General features: G+C 39.1%; 1 protein-coding gene across 3 annotated transcripts in view; it reads left to right on the top strand.

Annotated features, from left to right (window-relative positions):
- trip11 (thyroid hormone receptor interactor 11) overlaps positions 1-15,961 on the top strand; it is a 108,471-nt gene extending 92,510 nt beyond the window's left edge. For all 3 annotated transcript variants that reach the window (XM_078562151.1, XM_078562150.1, XM_078562149.1), the window contains exons 18-21: positions 1,210-1,324; positions 2,834-2,962; positions 6,932-7,079; positions 8,139-15,961. In XM_078562151.1, coding sequence (XP_078418277.1) covers positions 1,210-1,324; positions 2,834-2,962; positions 6,932-7,079; positions 8,139-8,359 — 613 coding nt within the window. In that variant the 3' untranslated portion in view covers positions 8,360-15,961. The remainder of the gene's footprint in view (positions 1-1,209; positions 1,325-2,833; positions 2,963-6,931; positions 7,080-8,138) is intronic.
- Positions 15,962-18,867: the final 2,906 nt, after the last annotated feature.

The raw sequence follows: 18,867 nt of genomic DNA, 5'->3' as shown, positions 1-18,867 counted from the left end.
CTTCACTTTTGGTTTGAAGCTCTCATTTTGGTTGGGGTCCTTCACTGATAGCAAGCTTTTTTCAATCGTTGAAAACAAAAATCTGAATACTGAGATCATCTGCACTCTACCGATCCCAACTCACCATGGTTTCTTTTTGTGCCTTCGTATTTCCAACATGATCTGCCTTCCTGACCTTGATTGAGGTACAGCTCATAGCGATCAGTAGCTGTTCTCAATGGATGAGTTTGGGCAATGTTTTTTTATTATGGACTGTTTCACAATAGAAAGCATCAGACCCAATGCCCAATCCTGCACTTGTAGGATGTCTACATGCACATGTTTTCCTGTAGCTGTCTCACACCGTTTGGTGCATATGTTCATTGAAATAATGAGGAGAATTTGCTGTTGCTTTACAATATGGACAAATACAGTGATAGAAAAAATTGCATTATTTTATTGCTTCTTCAATTTCCTGATGGTCCTGAATTGCTGTTATGTGATTCCATAGTTAACTGCACTCTGCATTATCTAATTCAAGAAGCCAGTCTGTATTTGTGAGCCCAGTCAGATATTGCCAATGACTATTCACCTGTGGGGATCAATACATTCAAGTTGGATCTTTATGTTACCCAATATTCACACATGCATACTGTACAGCAGGGGACCAAGGGATAGTCCTTACAAATGAGAATTCCAGCTGATTACTTGCTTTCCCCCTCATTGCACCCCCTACCTTTTACACCAGAGATTGCTTGGCAAATTGTTGTACCCTTCTACTGTTGCCACACTTGAGATCAGCTAACTTCTAACAACTTGGAGACTGAATCTAGGAGCCTATATCTATGGCTCAGTTGCACACCACAGGGTTTATTTAACCACAAGCAATTGAGGAATTTGCAGGGATGTTAAAATGGTCAGCACTAGCCTCACATTTCAAACAGCAGGAGAATATCTATTATAAGTTGATTCTATGTTTGTTGAAATGTCCTGAAGCAAATATTGAACAGTGAATGAAGCAGGTAATCGTGAAACACAATTTTGAACACTTTTTTAAAAAAAAACTTGCAGGATTTGTCACCTGAATTCAACAGCTCAATTTACAATGTCTTGGAAGGCGTATTTTTAAAAAGTATCATTGAAGGCCTTGTTATCTTGCATGCCAACCAATACAAGTATGGATTTGTCATTTGTGTTCATTTCACTAAGCGGCTCTCATTTCTCTTAAAGGGTCCTGATGAGAAATTTGTTTGTGGGATACTTCCATACTCCAAAGAACAAACGTAATGAAGCAATGCGGCTGTTGGGAAGTGTCCTGGGGCTAAAAAAAGAAGACATTAGTCAGGTATGACAAAATGGTCACTGCCGTTTCCAGTGCAGTTAGTAAAATTGCAAGGGCCTTCTAATGAGTTTAGACTTGTTTGCTTGAAACCAAAAATCCCATCTAAGATACTGACCTTTCTGTTTTTTGTTGTAATATGTTTTCTACTAAAATAATGCAAGATGTGAACTCTTACTTTAATGTTAGTTTTCTTTGTGTTCCAAATCTTCAGCATTTTATATTTTTCTCCTCTTCCAAATGTAACATTCCTATGAAAGCAAAGTTTTTACTTTTATTTTGAATGGAAGATTGACTAGACATAAACCAGCCTATCCACATATTAGAAATACTATCACCAACACAATAACTACGTTTCAAGTCACCAAATACGGGAGCTGTGGCTTTGGGCAGCTTCAATTGATGCAACTCACTTTGGCTGAGAATTAGGAGACAGTTCTTGAGCAGTTGAGACCAGTATTGTGTCAGAATTTCAAGGGATTCAAACATGATATCAATTGATTACAGAGCAGAAATCAACACATTACAATGCCTAGGCAGTAATGTATAGTTTCAATAGACCACATATCACTGGAGAGAGTAGCATGCATTGTCTACTTTTTGTTCAGTTTCTTTAGCTAGATGTGTGTTTTGCCCCTGCCAGCACTATGTACAACCCTTACAAGTCTCCTTGTCCACAACTCCTTTATACCCCAAAGTGCTAGTCATCTGACTCAATAGGTACAATCATTTTTGTCCACTCCTGTTCAGATTCTGGTTTTCCTGCTTACCTTGTAAGTTTATGCATCCTCAACTCAGTTGTACATAGGTACTTCCTATTCCTATCCTACGTTTTGAAGAGGCATCCTGTGGTTTCCTGCCCCTCTTTGGCTGCCTGTTGTTTCAAACTGTTGTTCCATATTATCAATCTTTCACAGGCAATAGCAATTGCCGATGTGGCTCATAAGTTTCGGTTAGTAATCACCAGCAGTTCCCTGAGACTTTGTTCTTAACAGGAATTCTGCACACACATGCAGCCTACGTTTCAGAATTGCTCAAACTACTGTATTTCTGAAACTAACTTGAGTTACTGCAACTTTAAAGTTACTCATTACTGCATTATCAAAAAAACAGTCCTACGCTCACAGCAGTATATCAGCAAATGAATCGGTACAACCATTATTAAATTAATCCAACATCTTGAGGAGACCTAACTCTTCTGACATTTTGTACTAATTCCTCCATAACAGGATATATCTGTCCTCAGCTCCACATTTTGCAGGCATCCACATTTGACATATCCTCTCTTATTCCGCATAACAATTTGTTAACTACAATTTATTCCTATACACATTGCTAACTACATGCTATTTAAAATAGAAAAGAGAGAACTTATTCCACGCTCTTACAGTTGACAGAAACAAAAATGAAATGCTGAGCCCTTACATCAGGTCAAGTTGATGGTTGTATTTTCTGTCATTCAGTTGTAATAGTTTTACATTTAAAAATGTAACTTGTGTGCTATGTTTTTACTAGCTCTTGGATAGCGAGCATCGTGGTGTTACTGGATGGGTAACTAGTTGGCTTGGCGTTAAGCGAGTTAGTGGAACCCAAAGTTTCCCAAGTACCCCCCAGAGGCCAAACCAGCACACAGTCTTCAACAGTGTAAGTTCTGCTCTCTTTTCATATGTTCTCATGCATTGCCATTTTTAAAAATGCACAGTATAGGGACCAAAGCATACTCTAGATTAATTTGTCTTCATTTGGAGAATTGCATTCAGTTCTGGACACTACACTTTAGGAAAGATATGAAGGTGGTAGGGAGGGAGCAGAAAAGATTGATGAGAATGTCTCCAGGGATGAGGAACTTTGATTACGTAGAAGGATTAGAAAAATTGGGACTGTTCGCTTTCTAGAACTTGGAGTAAGGTATAGCCTGTGATCATTCTCGTAACAGAATTGTTCCTAGTATAGAACACTGTGGAATTCATAGGAGTAATTTTATTGTGTTTATAGGAGTTTCATGGGATCAGGATGCTCCACTCAGCTGATGCATGGGAGCAATTTTTTAAATTGTCACATGTTTGTGCAATACATTATTTTCTGATAGCAGTAAAATTATAAGCCGTAAAATTATAAAGCCTCAACCTTGGCTTAGTGACAGGATTCAAGTACAACTCCAGACACTTGAGCAGAAAATCCAGGCTAACATTTTGGTGTGCAGCAGTATGGAAGAAGCACTGTACTGTCGAAGGTTCAATAATCAAATAATTTGTTAAACCAAGGACCCTGTTAACCCTTGCAGATGCATGGTAAAGGATCTCACCACATTTTCTATGTTGGAGGTATTGTACAATTGCAAGTCGTTGTGGTAGTGCATTCCATATTATAATAAATCTTAGTTTTCTGAATACTTTTCAAAGAACAGCAAGAAATTTCTGCCCGCTGTACTGGCCAATACTTATTCCACAATGAATATTGCTAAAAATAGATTATTATTCTGTAACTACCTTGCTTTATGGAGTCCAAATTTGTGCCTATTATCCTACAGTGACTACATTTCAGAAGTATTTCATTGGCTATAAAAGCATTTTGGAACATCTAAGTTGATGAAACAGTTATAAAAATGAAAAGACTTGCATTATATATTGTATAATATTAGTCTTGTGTATGCACAAACTTTCCATAAAATTTTCCATCATTGTAGTAGGGGCCATGAAAAGTCATTGGCAACCAGGATTAAGGAAAATCCCAAGGCCTTTTATACATATGTAAAAAGCAAGAGGGTAGCCAGGGAAAGGGTAGACCCACTCAGGGACAGAGGTGGGAATCTGTATGTGGAGCCAGAACGAAATGGGAGAGATACTAAATGAGTGCTTCTTATCAGTATTCACCAAAGAGAAGGACTTAGAGGCCGATTTGTCTAGAGAAGAGTGTGTAGATAGCTTGGATCATGTTGAGATCAAAAAAGAGGAGGTATTAGGCGTATTGAAGAATATTAAGGTGGATAAGTCCCCAGGGCCAGATGGGATCTACCCCAGAGTACTGAGGGAGGCAAGGGAGGAGATTGCTGGGGCCTTGACAGAAATCTTTGTATCCTCACTGGCTACGGGTGAGGTCCCAGAGGACTGGAGAATGGCCAATGTTGTTCCATTGATTAAGAAAGGTAGCAGGGATAATCCAGGAAATTACAGGCCAGTGAGCCTTACGTCAGTGGTAGGGAAATTATTGGAGAAGATTCTTCGTGACAGGATTTACTACCATTTGGAAGCAAATGAGCGTATTAGTGAGAAGCAGTATGGTTTTGTGAACGGGAGGTCGTGTCTCACTGACTTGATCGAGTTTTTCGAGGAAGTGACAAAGATGATCAACGATGGAAGGGCAGTGGATGTTATCTACATGGATTTCAGTAAGGCCTTTGACACGGTCCCTCATGGCAGACTGATACAGAAGGTACAGTCACACAGGATCAGAGGAGAGCTGGCAAGATGGATACAGAATTGGCTTGGTCATAGAAGACAGAGGGTAGCAGTGGAAGGGTGCTTTTCTGAAAGGAGAGCTGTGACTAGTGGTGTTCCACAGGGATCAGTGCTGGGACCTTTGCTGTTTGTAGTATACGTAAATGATTTGGAGGAAAATGTAACTGAGCTAATTAGTAAGTTTGCAGACGACACCAAGGTTGGAGGAGTTGCAGATAGTGAAGAGGATTGTCAAAGGATACAACGGGATATAGATCGGTTGGAGACTTGGGCGGAGAAATGGCAGATGGAGTTTAATCCGGACAAATGCGAGGTAATGCGTTTTGGAAGGTCTAATACAGGCAGGAATTATACAGTAAACGGCAGAACCCTTAAGTGCATCGACGGGCAGAGGGATCTGGGTGTACAGGTCTACAGGTCACTGAAAATGGCAACGCAGGTGGATAAGGTAGTCAGGAAGGCGTATGGCATGCTTGCCTTCGTTGGCAGGGGTATTGAGTATAAAAGCTGGGAAGTCATGCTGCAGCTGTATAGAACCCTGGTTAGGCCACACTTGGAATATTGCGTGCAATTCTGGTCACCACATTACCAGAAGAATATGGAGGCGTTGGAGAGGGTGCAAAGGAGGTTTACCAGGATGCTGCCTGATCTGGAGGTTATTAGCTATGAGGAGAGGTTGGAGAAACTCAGATTGTTTTCACTAGAGCGACGGAGATTGAGGGGCGACTTGATAGAAGTTTACAAAATTATGAGTGGCATGGACAGAGTAGATAGTCAGAAGCTTTTTCCCAGGGTGGAAGAGTCAATTACATGGGGACATAGATTTAAGGTGAGAGGAGAAAACTTTAGAGGAGATGTGCGGGGCAAGTTTTTTACGCAGAGGGTAGTGAGTGTTTGGAATTTGCTGTCAGAGGAGGTGGTGGAAGCAGGTACGATAGTGGTGGTGTTTAAGAGGCAGCTTGACAAATACATGAATAGGATGGGAATAGAGGGATACCGATCCCTGAAGTGCAAAATGTTTTAGTTTGACAGGCAATATGGTCGGCGCAGGCTTGGCGGGCCGAAGGGCCTGTTCCTGTGCTGTACTTTTCTTTGTTCTTTGTTTGATCATACCTATCCGTGACACTCAGGTTCAACATTCATTTTGCTGGACTCTGATTGCATTTTCCAAGATTGGCCCCCACATGATGACACAGTTTCTCATTTACCTATGAGACCTCCCAGCTGCATCTTCAAGATAGGTGGTGGTGTTCCTCATTGAAATCTACCTTGGGTATACAGGAAATGAACCACAAGCCTGATGCTGACTTTCATTTGCGCTGTTGCCATCTCTTTTCTCTATTTTCATCTCTTGTTTCATCCCTTCACTTACCCCCTGCTCTTCTCGCCTCCACCACCACAAAACTATTGCTCAGCAAACTCCTAAGAAATCTTGTGTGCATTTCTCTGAATTTTTTTAAACTAAGATTTATTACAGTATGGAATGCACTACCATAATGAATTGGAATTGTATAATGCTTCTAACATGTGGGGAAAGAAAGCCAGTGAAAAGTGCTAAAAGAATGACGCTGAGCCCAGTTTGGTGAACTAGGACAACTGATTATTAATCTGATTGAGAGGATGAATTTTGCAAGTTTTTCAAGGCAAAGAGTGTATCTGGAGGGAATTCAAGAAAGTAGGACAAAGGCAAAATTCCAGAAATTACAAGTACAGAATGAAATTTAATTTATATAATGCCTTTCTTAGCATCACTATGTCCCAAAATTCTTTGCCGTCAGTGGAATACTTTTATAAATCACCCCCTTGTGTTTATGTTGATATCCAAGTCAATCCTGAAGTTGAGGAAGGTATTAAGTTAATGCATGAGAAAGAATATTAAGCAATACAGAGATGGAATGAGAATGGGATTAAGTAGATAACTGGGATATTAAGTTAATGCATAAGCATGGTGAGACAAATGATCTCCTGCACTATTGAAATCTCTGGTCTTTGTGATTCTGATACATGGCCCTCTGTTATGAATCTAAGTAAATCTTCAGGTGTGCAAACTGGTTAAAAACGAATTCATTCAGATCATCATGGTGTGCTTTATTAAAGGTTTTTGTATTGATGCCGTATATTATTATATCAAGTACTTCTGCTTTTTTCTCGGCAGTCTTTCTCAGAAATGTTTGTGAAGTTCCTGGAAGTAGAATCTCGACCTTCCCTTCCTGCTCCAAAGCTTCCAGTTTATGATATACACTCAGTTGGAGTCACCTCTGGAAGCAGCCAGCCATCCATTAGTTTTTCTGGCCATTCTGCAGGTACAGGCATTCAAAGTGTTATGTTCTATATTTCTTCCACAGTTAATATTAAAACATAGATGGGTGCAGTTCACAAATAACTAAAAGTATCAATGTAGGTTAATACTTAGACTTAGTTCCTCCGGTCCCATGGGCAACAAGACTCCTCCACTGGCGCTGGCCCATCCTCTTGTGCTCCAGCCCAGCTGGTGTCCCATTTTTGGAGCTCCTACTTAAACGTACTTCGCCAGGTCACCTTTGGCCAGCCCTGTTGTCTTTAGTCTGGTTTGAAAAATGCAAAAAAAGCACTGGTGCTCTCTAGAGAGAGAGAAAATTCCTCTGCTTCTCAATTCTGTTAATCTTGTATCAAACCTTGGTTAGACCACACTGGGTACAATGAATAAGTTTGACTCCATATTGTAAAAACAGGATAGAGAGACACTGGAGAAAGCAAAAAAGATTTACAAGCATGACGAGCAGGGGAGCAGGACTATTAGAATAACTCTTTCAAAGAGCTGGTGCAGACTCAGTGGGTTGAATGGTCTTCTGTGCCATTTCATTCTGTGGTTTATTTCAAATGATTTGAATTCCTCCTTTATTCAGTTGGCTATCTGTTATAAGAAGATGATATGTTGTGTAAATCTAAAGCAAAATACATTGTTATTGTGTCCTCGCAATGCGGAAGGTAAAGGAAGAGAACTTTTTATTTTACTTTGATGTCAGCCGATAAAACAAAGCCATTTGTCTGAATGTTTAGCTCCCAAGCAGAAAGTTTTCAAACAAGCCGTAGGAACTTCCACTTTTGAACTATCCCAGTGCTGAGTGCCATGTGTTTTGTTATACTGACTGGCCTGTTGTTTGCATTAACTGGATTTATAATATTTTGTAGCCCATAGTTTGGTGGCAGTATACAGTTACTTAAGTGTTTGAAAATATTTATAGGATAATCATATTACTGCAGTCCCAATCATTGAACAGCAATAGCTAGATATACAGTACAAATTATTTTTGCATTCAGTATCTTGTTTAATTGGCACAGTCATTATTATCATGAATAATACTGTTGAATTTTATTTGCAGGTCCACCAGGAGAAGGTTCAGTGAAAAAATCTGACTCCAACCCTTTCTTGGCTCCACGATCTGCCGCCATCCCTCTCATCACATCGACAGTCTCTAGCGGTGCTGGGGCACCCCATCTCCTCATGAAACCAATCTCCAATGCCCTTCCCACCTTCACACCTCTACCAGTGTCTCCAGATTCCAGTGCTGGGGCTGTACTTAAAGACCTCCTCAAACAGTGAAAGAACTGGAGCAATCTACTACAGCACTTTAAAGTGAAATGACACTATAGACTCTAGCACAGAGAGGCCTTTTGCAGTGTGTGCAAAGTCTCCCGAGCATTATTTACATCTTGTAAATGTGCTTCTTTCAGTTACACAAGCTAAGCCTACAAAGGTTGCAAAGATGCCAGCCCACTTGGGAAAGGATTGGCCCAAGATGTAGAACACTTCCCACCTCTCCAAAAACATAATTACGAATACTTGTACTAAGCAAGCGAGGTGAGCATTATTACTGACTGCAGGTACAGGATATCTGGCACTTAACTGCGATCTGTGGTTTTGGGTAATTACAGTTCAAAAGAAATTTACAGATGCTGCTGAGTTTCCGTATCCCTTTACAAACCTTATGGGATTTCTATAGTTGCAAGTTGTACACAGTAATGGATTTCCATACAATCCTCTCTTGGGAAAAATAAAATCCCTTCAATAGAGTTCCAAAGAAATACAATTGCAGTGTTGCGTACTTGAAGCCTACTATAACTGGACTGCCTCTTGTAAGTTATTGTGCTATTATATGTGGTACCTGTCATGGTAGTAAATGGTTTCTTTTACTCTTTGTTGCTGCATTTGACTATATGACTAAGGTAGCACCAGTGGTGGCCAAGCTTTGCTATGGTTCATTTTTCCTTTGTTTTGGGAAAAGAGAGAAGTGATTACCTCCCTCTCCCCCACCCCTCACCTACTCCAGGAAGATCGAGAGATTTGGTGATGAAGCCCCTTAATTAAAAATTAAATCTGCTAAGCAGCCGTGAATCTAAATATAAATGAAAACATTGGTTTAACAAGGGAGGTTTTACTCTTCCTGTTGTGAATGGATGAATTCCAGGTAAATCATTAGAAATCTCCCATGATTGTAAATGGCCTTGTAACCCATTAGCATTTTTTAGTTTTGAACTGTCAGGAATTTGGCTACATGATGCTTGTTTGAATCTTGAAATGAATGTTCTTATTAGACGATGGAGACATCTCAGACCAACATGTGCCCCCGAGGTTGTTTTTTGTTTGCTGGGTGGATTTGTTTTGAGCATTTCTAGTGGTCTGATGTTCAGAAGCACAACAGACTTTCAGTTGGATCCCAGAGGTACAAAAGATTTCACTGAACACTAAAATTGGAATAAATAACTTGGGCAGATACTTCAGCTGCATGGGTAAAGAGTAGCAATCTTTTTCAATCATGCCTGGAGAGTATAATCTTAATGTGTTTGATGCAGGTTAATGCCAAGGGATCTGTAATTTGTGTGCAGATGATGTTGGTCTGATGATCCGTCACGTTTTGTATTATGTTTCTGTTGGAATAATTTGTACGATTCTGGACTTCAGACTGTGGAGTCACTCTAGGCCTTTCTATTGCACATTATTCTAGTTACCTCTCGCTGTATCAGTGAGAGACACAGCAATCACCAGCCTACAACAGAACTCTTTGTATAAATTGTTTGCTGTTTCCATATCTTGTGTTCCATCTGACATATGTCTACAGATTTCTAGCAACTGTTTGAGGTCTAAGTTATCCATCATTAACTTAATGGATTGACATCTGGTGTGTAATATTGTGATTAGCCTAAACAGTGACATCTCTTGGATATATTAAAATTCATTACAGTAAACTCTAATTTTGTCAAAAATATTCAGGTTCTTTATTAACATGATTTGGGAGTTTCTGTGTATGTGTCAAAATGCAAAACATTATCAAAACCTAAGAGAAATTAATTCTCGGCCTTGGGGTTGTGTATTATTTTCTGTATTTTGCCAGTTGAGTTATTTAGCATTGAAAGATTTGAGAATGGACATGATAAACTCTTTGGGCTCCTGAAGCTCAACTCCTCCAAAACTCATTTGTGACTAATAATGAAACTAATTTTATTTTCCTGTTTGAGGCTCTAAGTTTATTTTTCTCCATCTCTCCTGAAAGTGATGACTTGTTTTTTCTGGGTTCATGGTTGTGGGAGGCTCTCTCTTATCTTGGCCAAGTGTCTGTTGCTTTTTTGTAAGTGAATGCGGTGACTGTCGCGGGCTGGTTATATGCCAACAGTGCCATAGCTCTCCCAGTGCTGTCCACACATTCCACCTGGGGTTAGAGTCCTAGTTGGGCTTGTAGACTGGAATTTTACAGCAAATCTGTGCAGGTGATGAGCATCATCGGCCCCGTAAGATTTACACTACTTTCATTATATTAGATCACTGAAGATAAGAAAGCAAAACAGAAGCAATGATTGTTAAAACTATTATTTTAGAAATGTAGTACAATAGTTAAGATGTGAATGCAGCTACCCAGAAGGATGATGTGATGCTTGACTTTGTGTAGAAGCCCTATTTTTTTGATGTGGTGCCAGCCTTGGATTGCATCTTGAGTCAGATGAAAGATTTGCATTTATATAGTGCCTTTGCGTCACCCAGGAGGTTGCATAAAGTTTTCCAGCCAATGAAATACTTTTGAACTGAAAATGCTGCAGCCAATTTGTGCACATCAAGCTTCCACAAACAGCAATACGAAAATGTTTTTTTGGGGATGTTGCTTGAAAGATGTATGTTGGCCAGGACAGAGGGGATAACTTCCTGTTCTTTGAAATAGTGTTATGGGAACTTTTATATTCACCTTAGAAAGCAGACAGGGCCTTGGTCTGATGTTTCATTTGAAAGATAGTACTCCTAATGGTGCAGCACTCCCTCAATACTGCACTGGAATGTCAGCTCAGATTTTTGTACTCCAGTATTTGGAGTGGGACTTATCCACAACCTTCAGATGAGAGAGTTACCAACTGAACCTTGGCTGACATTTTGAAGGTTTAAGCTCCACTCCAACATATAATCTAGGCAAACTCTTCAGGGTGTTGCTGGAGGAGTGCTGTACAGTTGGAGATGCCACCTTTCAGATGAGATGTTAAACTTCTATTCTCTCATTAGGCATAACAGATTCCACAGCCCTATTTAAAATAGAGTTAGGGGAGTTTTCAAGTTGTTCTGGCCTTTATGTTTCCCTCAACCAATGTAACTTAAAACAACTGTTCACCAAATTCTTTGTCTCATTGCTGCTTTTGGTGCCCTGCTGTGCATGTGTGGGCCAACTGCATTTTCTACATTACAAGAGTGAATACAATTCAAAAAACGTACCTCATTGACTTTAAAGCACTTGAGATGTTCAGAGATAGTGAAAGATGCTCTATCAGTGCATGTTCTTTCATTTCTCAGCTGCGAATATTGGATGTACCATAGCTATTGCTGAGCCTGTAAATTTGAACTCTGAAACTTATAAAGGTGAAACACTCAACCAATTGACTCATCTAGAAAATCCTTTTTAATTTTTGAAGTTGTGCTGCACTCTTGTCGAAGATACGATGATAAGCATGCAGGACATTGCAGCCCTGTTCAGAGTTTGCATCAAAAGCTTCTAATTCAAGTGTAACATCGGCCATGCTCAGAATAAAGCTGTGTCTCAACAATGGAACTTAATCTTAATTTCAGAGGACCAGTTATATCACTTGACCTGTTTCCACCACCGACCATTCCTGTAGCTTCTCTGTGAGACTGTCAGTATAGCACCATTGCTTTCACCCCATCTTCTCATTGGAAGGCATTGCATCTCATCTTGACAGCTCACAGTTAAACAAGCAGAAATTTGGAGAGTATATTCATGTTTATCTGTGAGGCTGAAGAATTTAGATGAAGGATGACCTGTCAAGAATGTGCATGACAAAGAACATCATCCTTTCACCAATTAGACGTCCATTTGAAACCAGTGCTAACTCTTGAGATTGAAGTTGCCTGTCAATTGACTGAGTGACTTCAGTTTCACTTGCATGCTTTCTTACTCAAAAATACACATAATTTTGTACTTATTATTTAATATTAGCTTCACTCTTAAAGACCAACAAGGATAGCTGAGGATTTAGAGAAAATAAAGCATCAGTTATAGTGAGGCACTGGATGCTTTGCTGAAGTCGGGATTGAGGCACTTTACTGGGCTGAATTAAAACAGCTTTAGAGATGTGTAATTGAACTCACTCTAGGCAATATAGTGAAGTATGTGGAGCTGGACCAGTGATCAAATAATAGCCTGGGATGCTTCTGCTTGAATTGAGTATTTACACACTATGCTGAGTCCAATGTTGTTGTAATGCCTTCCAAGCAACTGTGTGCAATGGAAAGGAGGCTCTTTTAATAGTTTAGCCTTGCATTTCAATAGATCTTGAACATGTTTACTCTCACTTATGATAAGGAAACGTGGCTTGTATGCTTACTGCAATTCAAGTAGTGCTGAATTTTATAGAAAGCAGATGGATTCAGATATCCTGTTTTATAAAAATTCCAGATAGGCGCTTTTTTAATGGTTCAGTGGATAAATGCACTAAATAATGTCGTGCTGAGCAACACAGCCCAGAAGGGCCCAGATTTGATTGGCGCTGGGCAGCAGTGAGGGGCTACAATTGGCCTCAGTATCTCTGGCCCTTAGTGAAAATGTGGATATTGATGTGGTCTTGATTGGGTTTGGCTTGAAATCCCATCCGATCTCCACATAATCTACTTACCTGCTGACATTGCAACCAGCTCTGACACAGGAAGAATGGCCACTTGGATGAGACATTGGAAGGGTACCAAAACTTTACTCAAGGATGAGATGCAGCCAGAGAAGATGATAGGAGGGTCAGTTGGAGTGGAGATTTTTATGTGCGATTTTTTTTTTTTGTTTGTTTTTCAATGCATTTAGCAGGAAAGTGAATGTTTCATTCAATGTTGATTCTTTTATAGGTCTTTACGTTCCACTTTATTCTTTCTTTCTCAGTTTCCCCCGTTAAAAATAAATAAATATAGCTGTATATTTTGTAGTTTCTTTGTGAACATGTTTGCAGTACATATCATTGTCAGTAGTAAGCTGTTTTTATTGTCCCTGATGATTGTACCTTACGGCTGAATTGTGCTTCCAGCAAATTAGAAAAGAGTTCGTTTTGTTCCATCTATGAAAAGAAATTTGTGGGACAACTACTTTTTGAATTGTTTATAAAGTATATATTTTCTCTTCAACTGTTGAGATATGTTTAATATTGTTACAATTTGTTTTTGTTGAAAATAATTGTTAAAAATGTTTATGTTCATTCCAGTTAACCTTTCTCTCAATTCTATGAAGCTTCATAATGTCAGATTTTATAACCATAAGATGCCTCTGCCCACATGGAAAGAGTGCATGTCAAACTAGCTAGTGTGAAAAATCCAAAGAAATGTGTGCAATACCATTTAATACAGTGTTGCAGTTGCTGTGGGTATTTACTGAGATACGTGCTGAGCCAAATATTGTAACTGTTATGTGCAAGTTGAAGGCCAAATTAATGATTGCCATAGGATAAAATTTAGACAAAGATGGTAGAGTAGGATGGAACACTCGGCACACAATTGCAACAGCTTGCATTTATATAGCATCTTTAATGCAGTAAAACATCCTAAGGCACTTCATAGCGTTATCAAACACAATTTGGTACCAAGTTACATAGGGAGACATTAGGACAGGTGAGCCAAACCTTGGTCAAAGAGTTAGGTTTCAAGGGGCATCTTAAAGGAGAGAGAGTAGAGAGGCCTAGAATGCTTTGGGTCTAATCAGCTGAAGACATGGTCACTAATGGTGAAGCGATTAAAACCAGGGATGTGGCAAAGGCCAGAATTAGAGGAACGCAAAGGTCTCAGGGCTGTAGGGTTGAATACGATTTGAAAGTCTCCAATCTCAGGCAGGCGTTGGGGTGTCTGTGTTCAATTTCTATAATCTACACATTTACAGCACAAAAGAGTTAATCATTTGAAAATGAGTAGTCTATAGGTGATTAACTGGTATGGGAAATGGAAATATCACTGGTGCATAGAGGGAATTTTTTCTGGACTTTGTATTTAAAAGGGAAGGAAACCAGGGAATGATTTACAATGCAAAATAGTTCCCACTTATGCACTTTAATCATAAAGCTCAAATATTAGAAGCACTATGTTGAATCATCACAGCAGAGAGTCAATGGTTTTAATCAAACATAAGTCATTTTAGCTGCTCAACAGATGGATGTACTAATTCATTAGGGTCCTGGGTGTTGATCTGAAGCGCGCAGACATTTTAAAAGATATCTACCACCTGAGTAATACTCACAGTGCAAACATGTTACCAATCCTCATGAATCATTGCTTGCATTAATTTGACAGACCAGTTGGGCAGCTGTAAAAGGGCCTTGCTTTCAGTGTTAATAAGATATCAATCACCTTGATTACTCCTTAACTTTTTACCTTGCTTCCACATTGATCTTCCAGCAAAATTAGAAAAGAAAGGGCCAGTGACTGTTTCTCACGGAAATAAATTTATAGGACAGCGAAATTTTGAATCATTTACAAAATATTTATCATTCAATGTATTTAATATTCAACCTTCAATTGTACCTTGTTCCTGCGTAGCAGTTCCAGCAAAATTTCAAAGAAAGGTTCAATGTTGACCCATATAAATAAGATTGTGGGACTGCTACCTTTTAAAAAGTGTGTTTACCCACCACATGAAAGGTTGTTTGGCACTCAGCCATTAGGGCGTATATCATACTTATAGCAACAGTTTATTTTTGTTAAAAATGATTAAACAATATGCCCTCTTTAGCTCTTTCTCACAGGAAAGTCTCTTTCCATACAAGTTAAATTGGGCCATTATACCAATGACTTCACTACAGTAAAAAAGTCTAGAAAAAACCTAATTCAAAATGATAGGTTACCATTATAATAGAGCATGGGACAGGAAATGAGTACTTCAGACTTCTGTTAAATTGTTAATAAATTAATGAAAAATTAAAAGTTTAATTAATTAAATTGTTAAATAATCAAAGTTCATAACAGGTTGTACTTCCTCATTGCGTACCCTTCTGTTTCAATGCATGTTGTTGGGGCTTGAGGAGGCGAAAGGGAGACACATAGATGCTTGTGTTCAGGTTGACTAGGAGGACTTTGCCCACAGTTACTGCAAAGACAGAACTCTTCCACTTCCCAAAACAAATGCCTTGCCTCAGTGAGCATGAAAAATTATTTTGACATTAATTTGTGCTTCTACAGTACTAATCATTTTAACATATGCAAGCTCTCATATTTTGACCAGCTTCTGTGCAGTATTAAATCTTAAAATTGAATGCTTTAAAAGGGATTAAACTTTATGCTTTTTTGATCTAGAGGGCAAAGAATGCATTACCTTTTTGGATTCAACATTATGCAATGATAGCATAGTGTAATGGAACATGGGAATCATTAAGTTAGCTTGAGTGTTAGTGCTTTTATCACAAGATTGGATTAGATTGGAAGTTTAATGATATTGTTTAATGCTAACGTTGGAATTCATATTGGGGATTGCAGGATATGAGCATAGTCATTTTACGTAAAATGATGTTTTTACAAAACTGCCATTTTTTGCTGTTTTGCCCACTGTTTGACAAGTTCTTGGTGTGTGGTGCCATGGGCTATTTCTGATCATTGTTTTTGCATAATCTGTTCTAATTGGTACCTGACGCAACTGCTGTTGCCGTTCTATGAAGAATGTACATAATATATTAAATATTAATTTGCATAGTATTGCCTGTATCTGTCTCTGTTTTCTGAATATTTTGATGCTGACAATTTTGTATAGAGCTGGAAGATGGCTGTAGATACAGCATGAAGGTATATCCTGCCTGGGAGCTCTAATGGGACAGTAGTGATATTTTAATATGCAAATACAACGATGGGCACTTATAAATGAATAAAATATTGTCCGTCCACCTTAAGAGTTATTTCTAAAGCCTCTGATGGTGAGAAATCCTTTTATGGGGACAGCTTTTATCTAATTTAGAAACTGGCAGAGAACCACTGTGATCTAACTAGCCAGTCTGCAATTTTTTTTAAAAAAAAGACATATTTAGGAGACCAGGAATGTGCAAGACTGGGAAAGACCACTACAGTCCATCTGGCTAGTTGAGTCTGAACATTTATAGAAAAGCCTAGTCTATGTAAATGTATAGGAATGTCTGGAAGTGATTGCACATGTCACTAAACTCTCCCACGATAGAACTGACATGTAGAGTATGGTGGTAACAGGCTGTGTCAGGGTTGTTCTATGAAGTACAAAATTAACTGCTTTTTAAATTCTCAAATAGACTTGTCTTACAATGTATTGTAATATAAGATACCAGATATGTTTTGATAAACTAATTTACTTGGAGAAGTTTGGTGAACCACATTCCAGTACTAAATGGTTAGGATAGTCTATATTTTGAATGCTGATTTGCTTCTGTTTACACATGGTTCTTTGCATAAGAACAGTAAGTATAACCTTTGGAGTCTAGTGATTGTGGAATTTGTTCAAGTCAGAAAATGTTTGTTCTTGTATTTGAAATACAAGAAGTAGATGCGCTGAAAACATGAATAATGCTTGTCGGGAATTGTATTGCTGCACTAGTATTTTATTGAGGTGTCCTGCGCTTGTTCAGTATTGAAAAACAATTAATTCCTTAAAATAACACAATTGTTCAACTTCACTCTTAACTTGTCCAGTGTCCTTGGTACTTTGGACATAATATACACCTTCTGAGAAACTGATGTTGAGCCATCACCTTTTTCCTTCACCTGTTTAGTTATTATGGATCTATCAAAAATGTAATATTCCAAGTAATCCTGGTCTGCATTTACATCTTTCAGCTTTATTGCCTTGACATTTTTCCCCATGATTGATGCCTATACTAGTCTCGGCAACAAAATGCAGATCTTTATTTTCATTTAAAACCATTTTGTCATTTTCCTACCTTCTATAATAAGAAACAAGGAAATGACAGAGACTTTGAACAAGAATTTTGTATCTGTCTTCACAGAAGACACAAAAGCTTCCAAGAATATTAGAACAGCAAAAGGTCAAAAGGGAGGGAAGAACTTAAAACAATTGTGATCACTAAAGAAAAAGTACGAGTAAAACTAATGGGACTAATGCAGCACTTCCCAAACATTTTTAGTGTGGCCCCAGAGTGAAAATTTGGTGGTTTGGGGAGGTGGGTGGGGGTGATGAGAGCTGTTGAGTGGGGCTGGGTTGGTCTTCAGTTGTTGAGCAGAGGTGGGGGTAGGGTGGCGTCAAAATAAACAAAGCAGCAGGATAGCAACTTTCACTAATTATTAAAGTGCACTAACTTTAAACGTACAAAAGTCATGTTTTTAAATTTAAACTACTTTTGTGAAAATGTTATCTTGCTCACTGAGCCTAATGCCACAGCATGACCTCCCTTCCCCATTTGCTGATTTTCCTATTGGGATTTCCATTGACTGATGCAACCCTATCAAGCGTCAGGTCACTTGAGGGTTCACTCCCACCCCTCCCAGCGAACTTTTGAGTCAGAAAAAAAATCAAATGTGCTTCAAGCAAGCACTGAGGCTGCCTGTGAGAAGATTGCTCATTTCCCCATCTCTCCTAGTGATCTTTGAGCTGGGACAAAAAAATTGGGTGCATGTATCCTGGGACCTCTGAGCCGGTCCCAGGACTTTACCTACAGAGTCTCGGCCCCACCATCGCCGTTACGGCCTCAGCTCACGGCCCCAAAATCTCGTCCCGTGACCCCACTGCGGGTCATGATAAACAGTTTGACAGCCTCTGGAATGATTGCTGACAAGTCCCCTGGACCTGATGACCTGCTTCCTAGAGTCTTAAGAAATGGCTGCAGAGATGGTGAATGCATTGTTTGTTATCTTCCAAAATTCCCGAGATTCTGGAAAGGTCCCCGCGGATTGGAAAACTGCAATTGTAACACCAATATTCAAGAAAGGACAAAGACAGAATGTAGGAACCTATAGGCCAATTCGTCTAATATCTGTCACTGGGAAATTACTAGAATCTGTTATTAAAGAGGTAGTAGCAGGACATTTAGAAAATCATAGTACAATCAGGCAGAGTCAGCATGGTTTTATGAAAGAGAAATTGTGTTTGACAAATTTATTAGGGTTCTTTGAGGATGTAACAAGCAGGTGGCTAAAGGGGAACCAGTAGATGTAGTGTATTTTGATTTCCAAAAGGCATTTGGTAAGGTGCCACATAGGTTACTGCACAAGATAAGAGTTTTGGGGTGATATATTAGCATGGGTAGAGAATTGGCTAACAGGAAACTAGAATCAGGATAAATGGGTCATTTTCAGGTTGGCAAACTAAATAGTGGAGTTCCACACGGATCAGTCCTGGGGCCTCAACTATTTATGATTAACTTTAATGGCTTGGATGAAAGGGCAGACAGTATTGTAGCTAAGTTTGCTGTCAATACAAAGATAGGTAGGAGAGTAAGTTGTGAGGAGGATACAAAGAATCTGCAAAGGGATATAAATAGTCTAAATGAGTGGGAAAATAATTGGCAGATGGAGTATAACGGAAAATGTGAGGTTGTCCCCTTTGGCAGAAAAAATAAAAAAGTGAAATATTTAAATGGAGGGAGACTGCAGAATGCTGCTGTATGGAGGGATCTCCATACTTG

Source organism: Cetorhinus maximus, chromosome 18 (assembly GCF_964194155.1).
Source record: "Cetorhinus maximus chromosome 18, sCetMax3.hap1.1, whole genome shotgun sequence".
Classification (NCBI taxonomy): Eukaryota; Metazoa; Chordata; class Chondrichthyes; order Lamniformes; family Cetorhinidae; genus Cetorhinus; species Cetorhinus maximus.
This window is presented reverse-complemented; position numbering and strand designations above follow the sequence as displayed.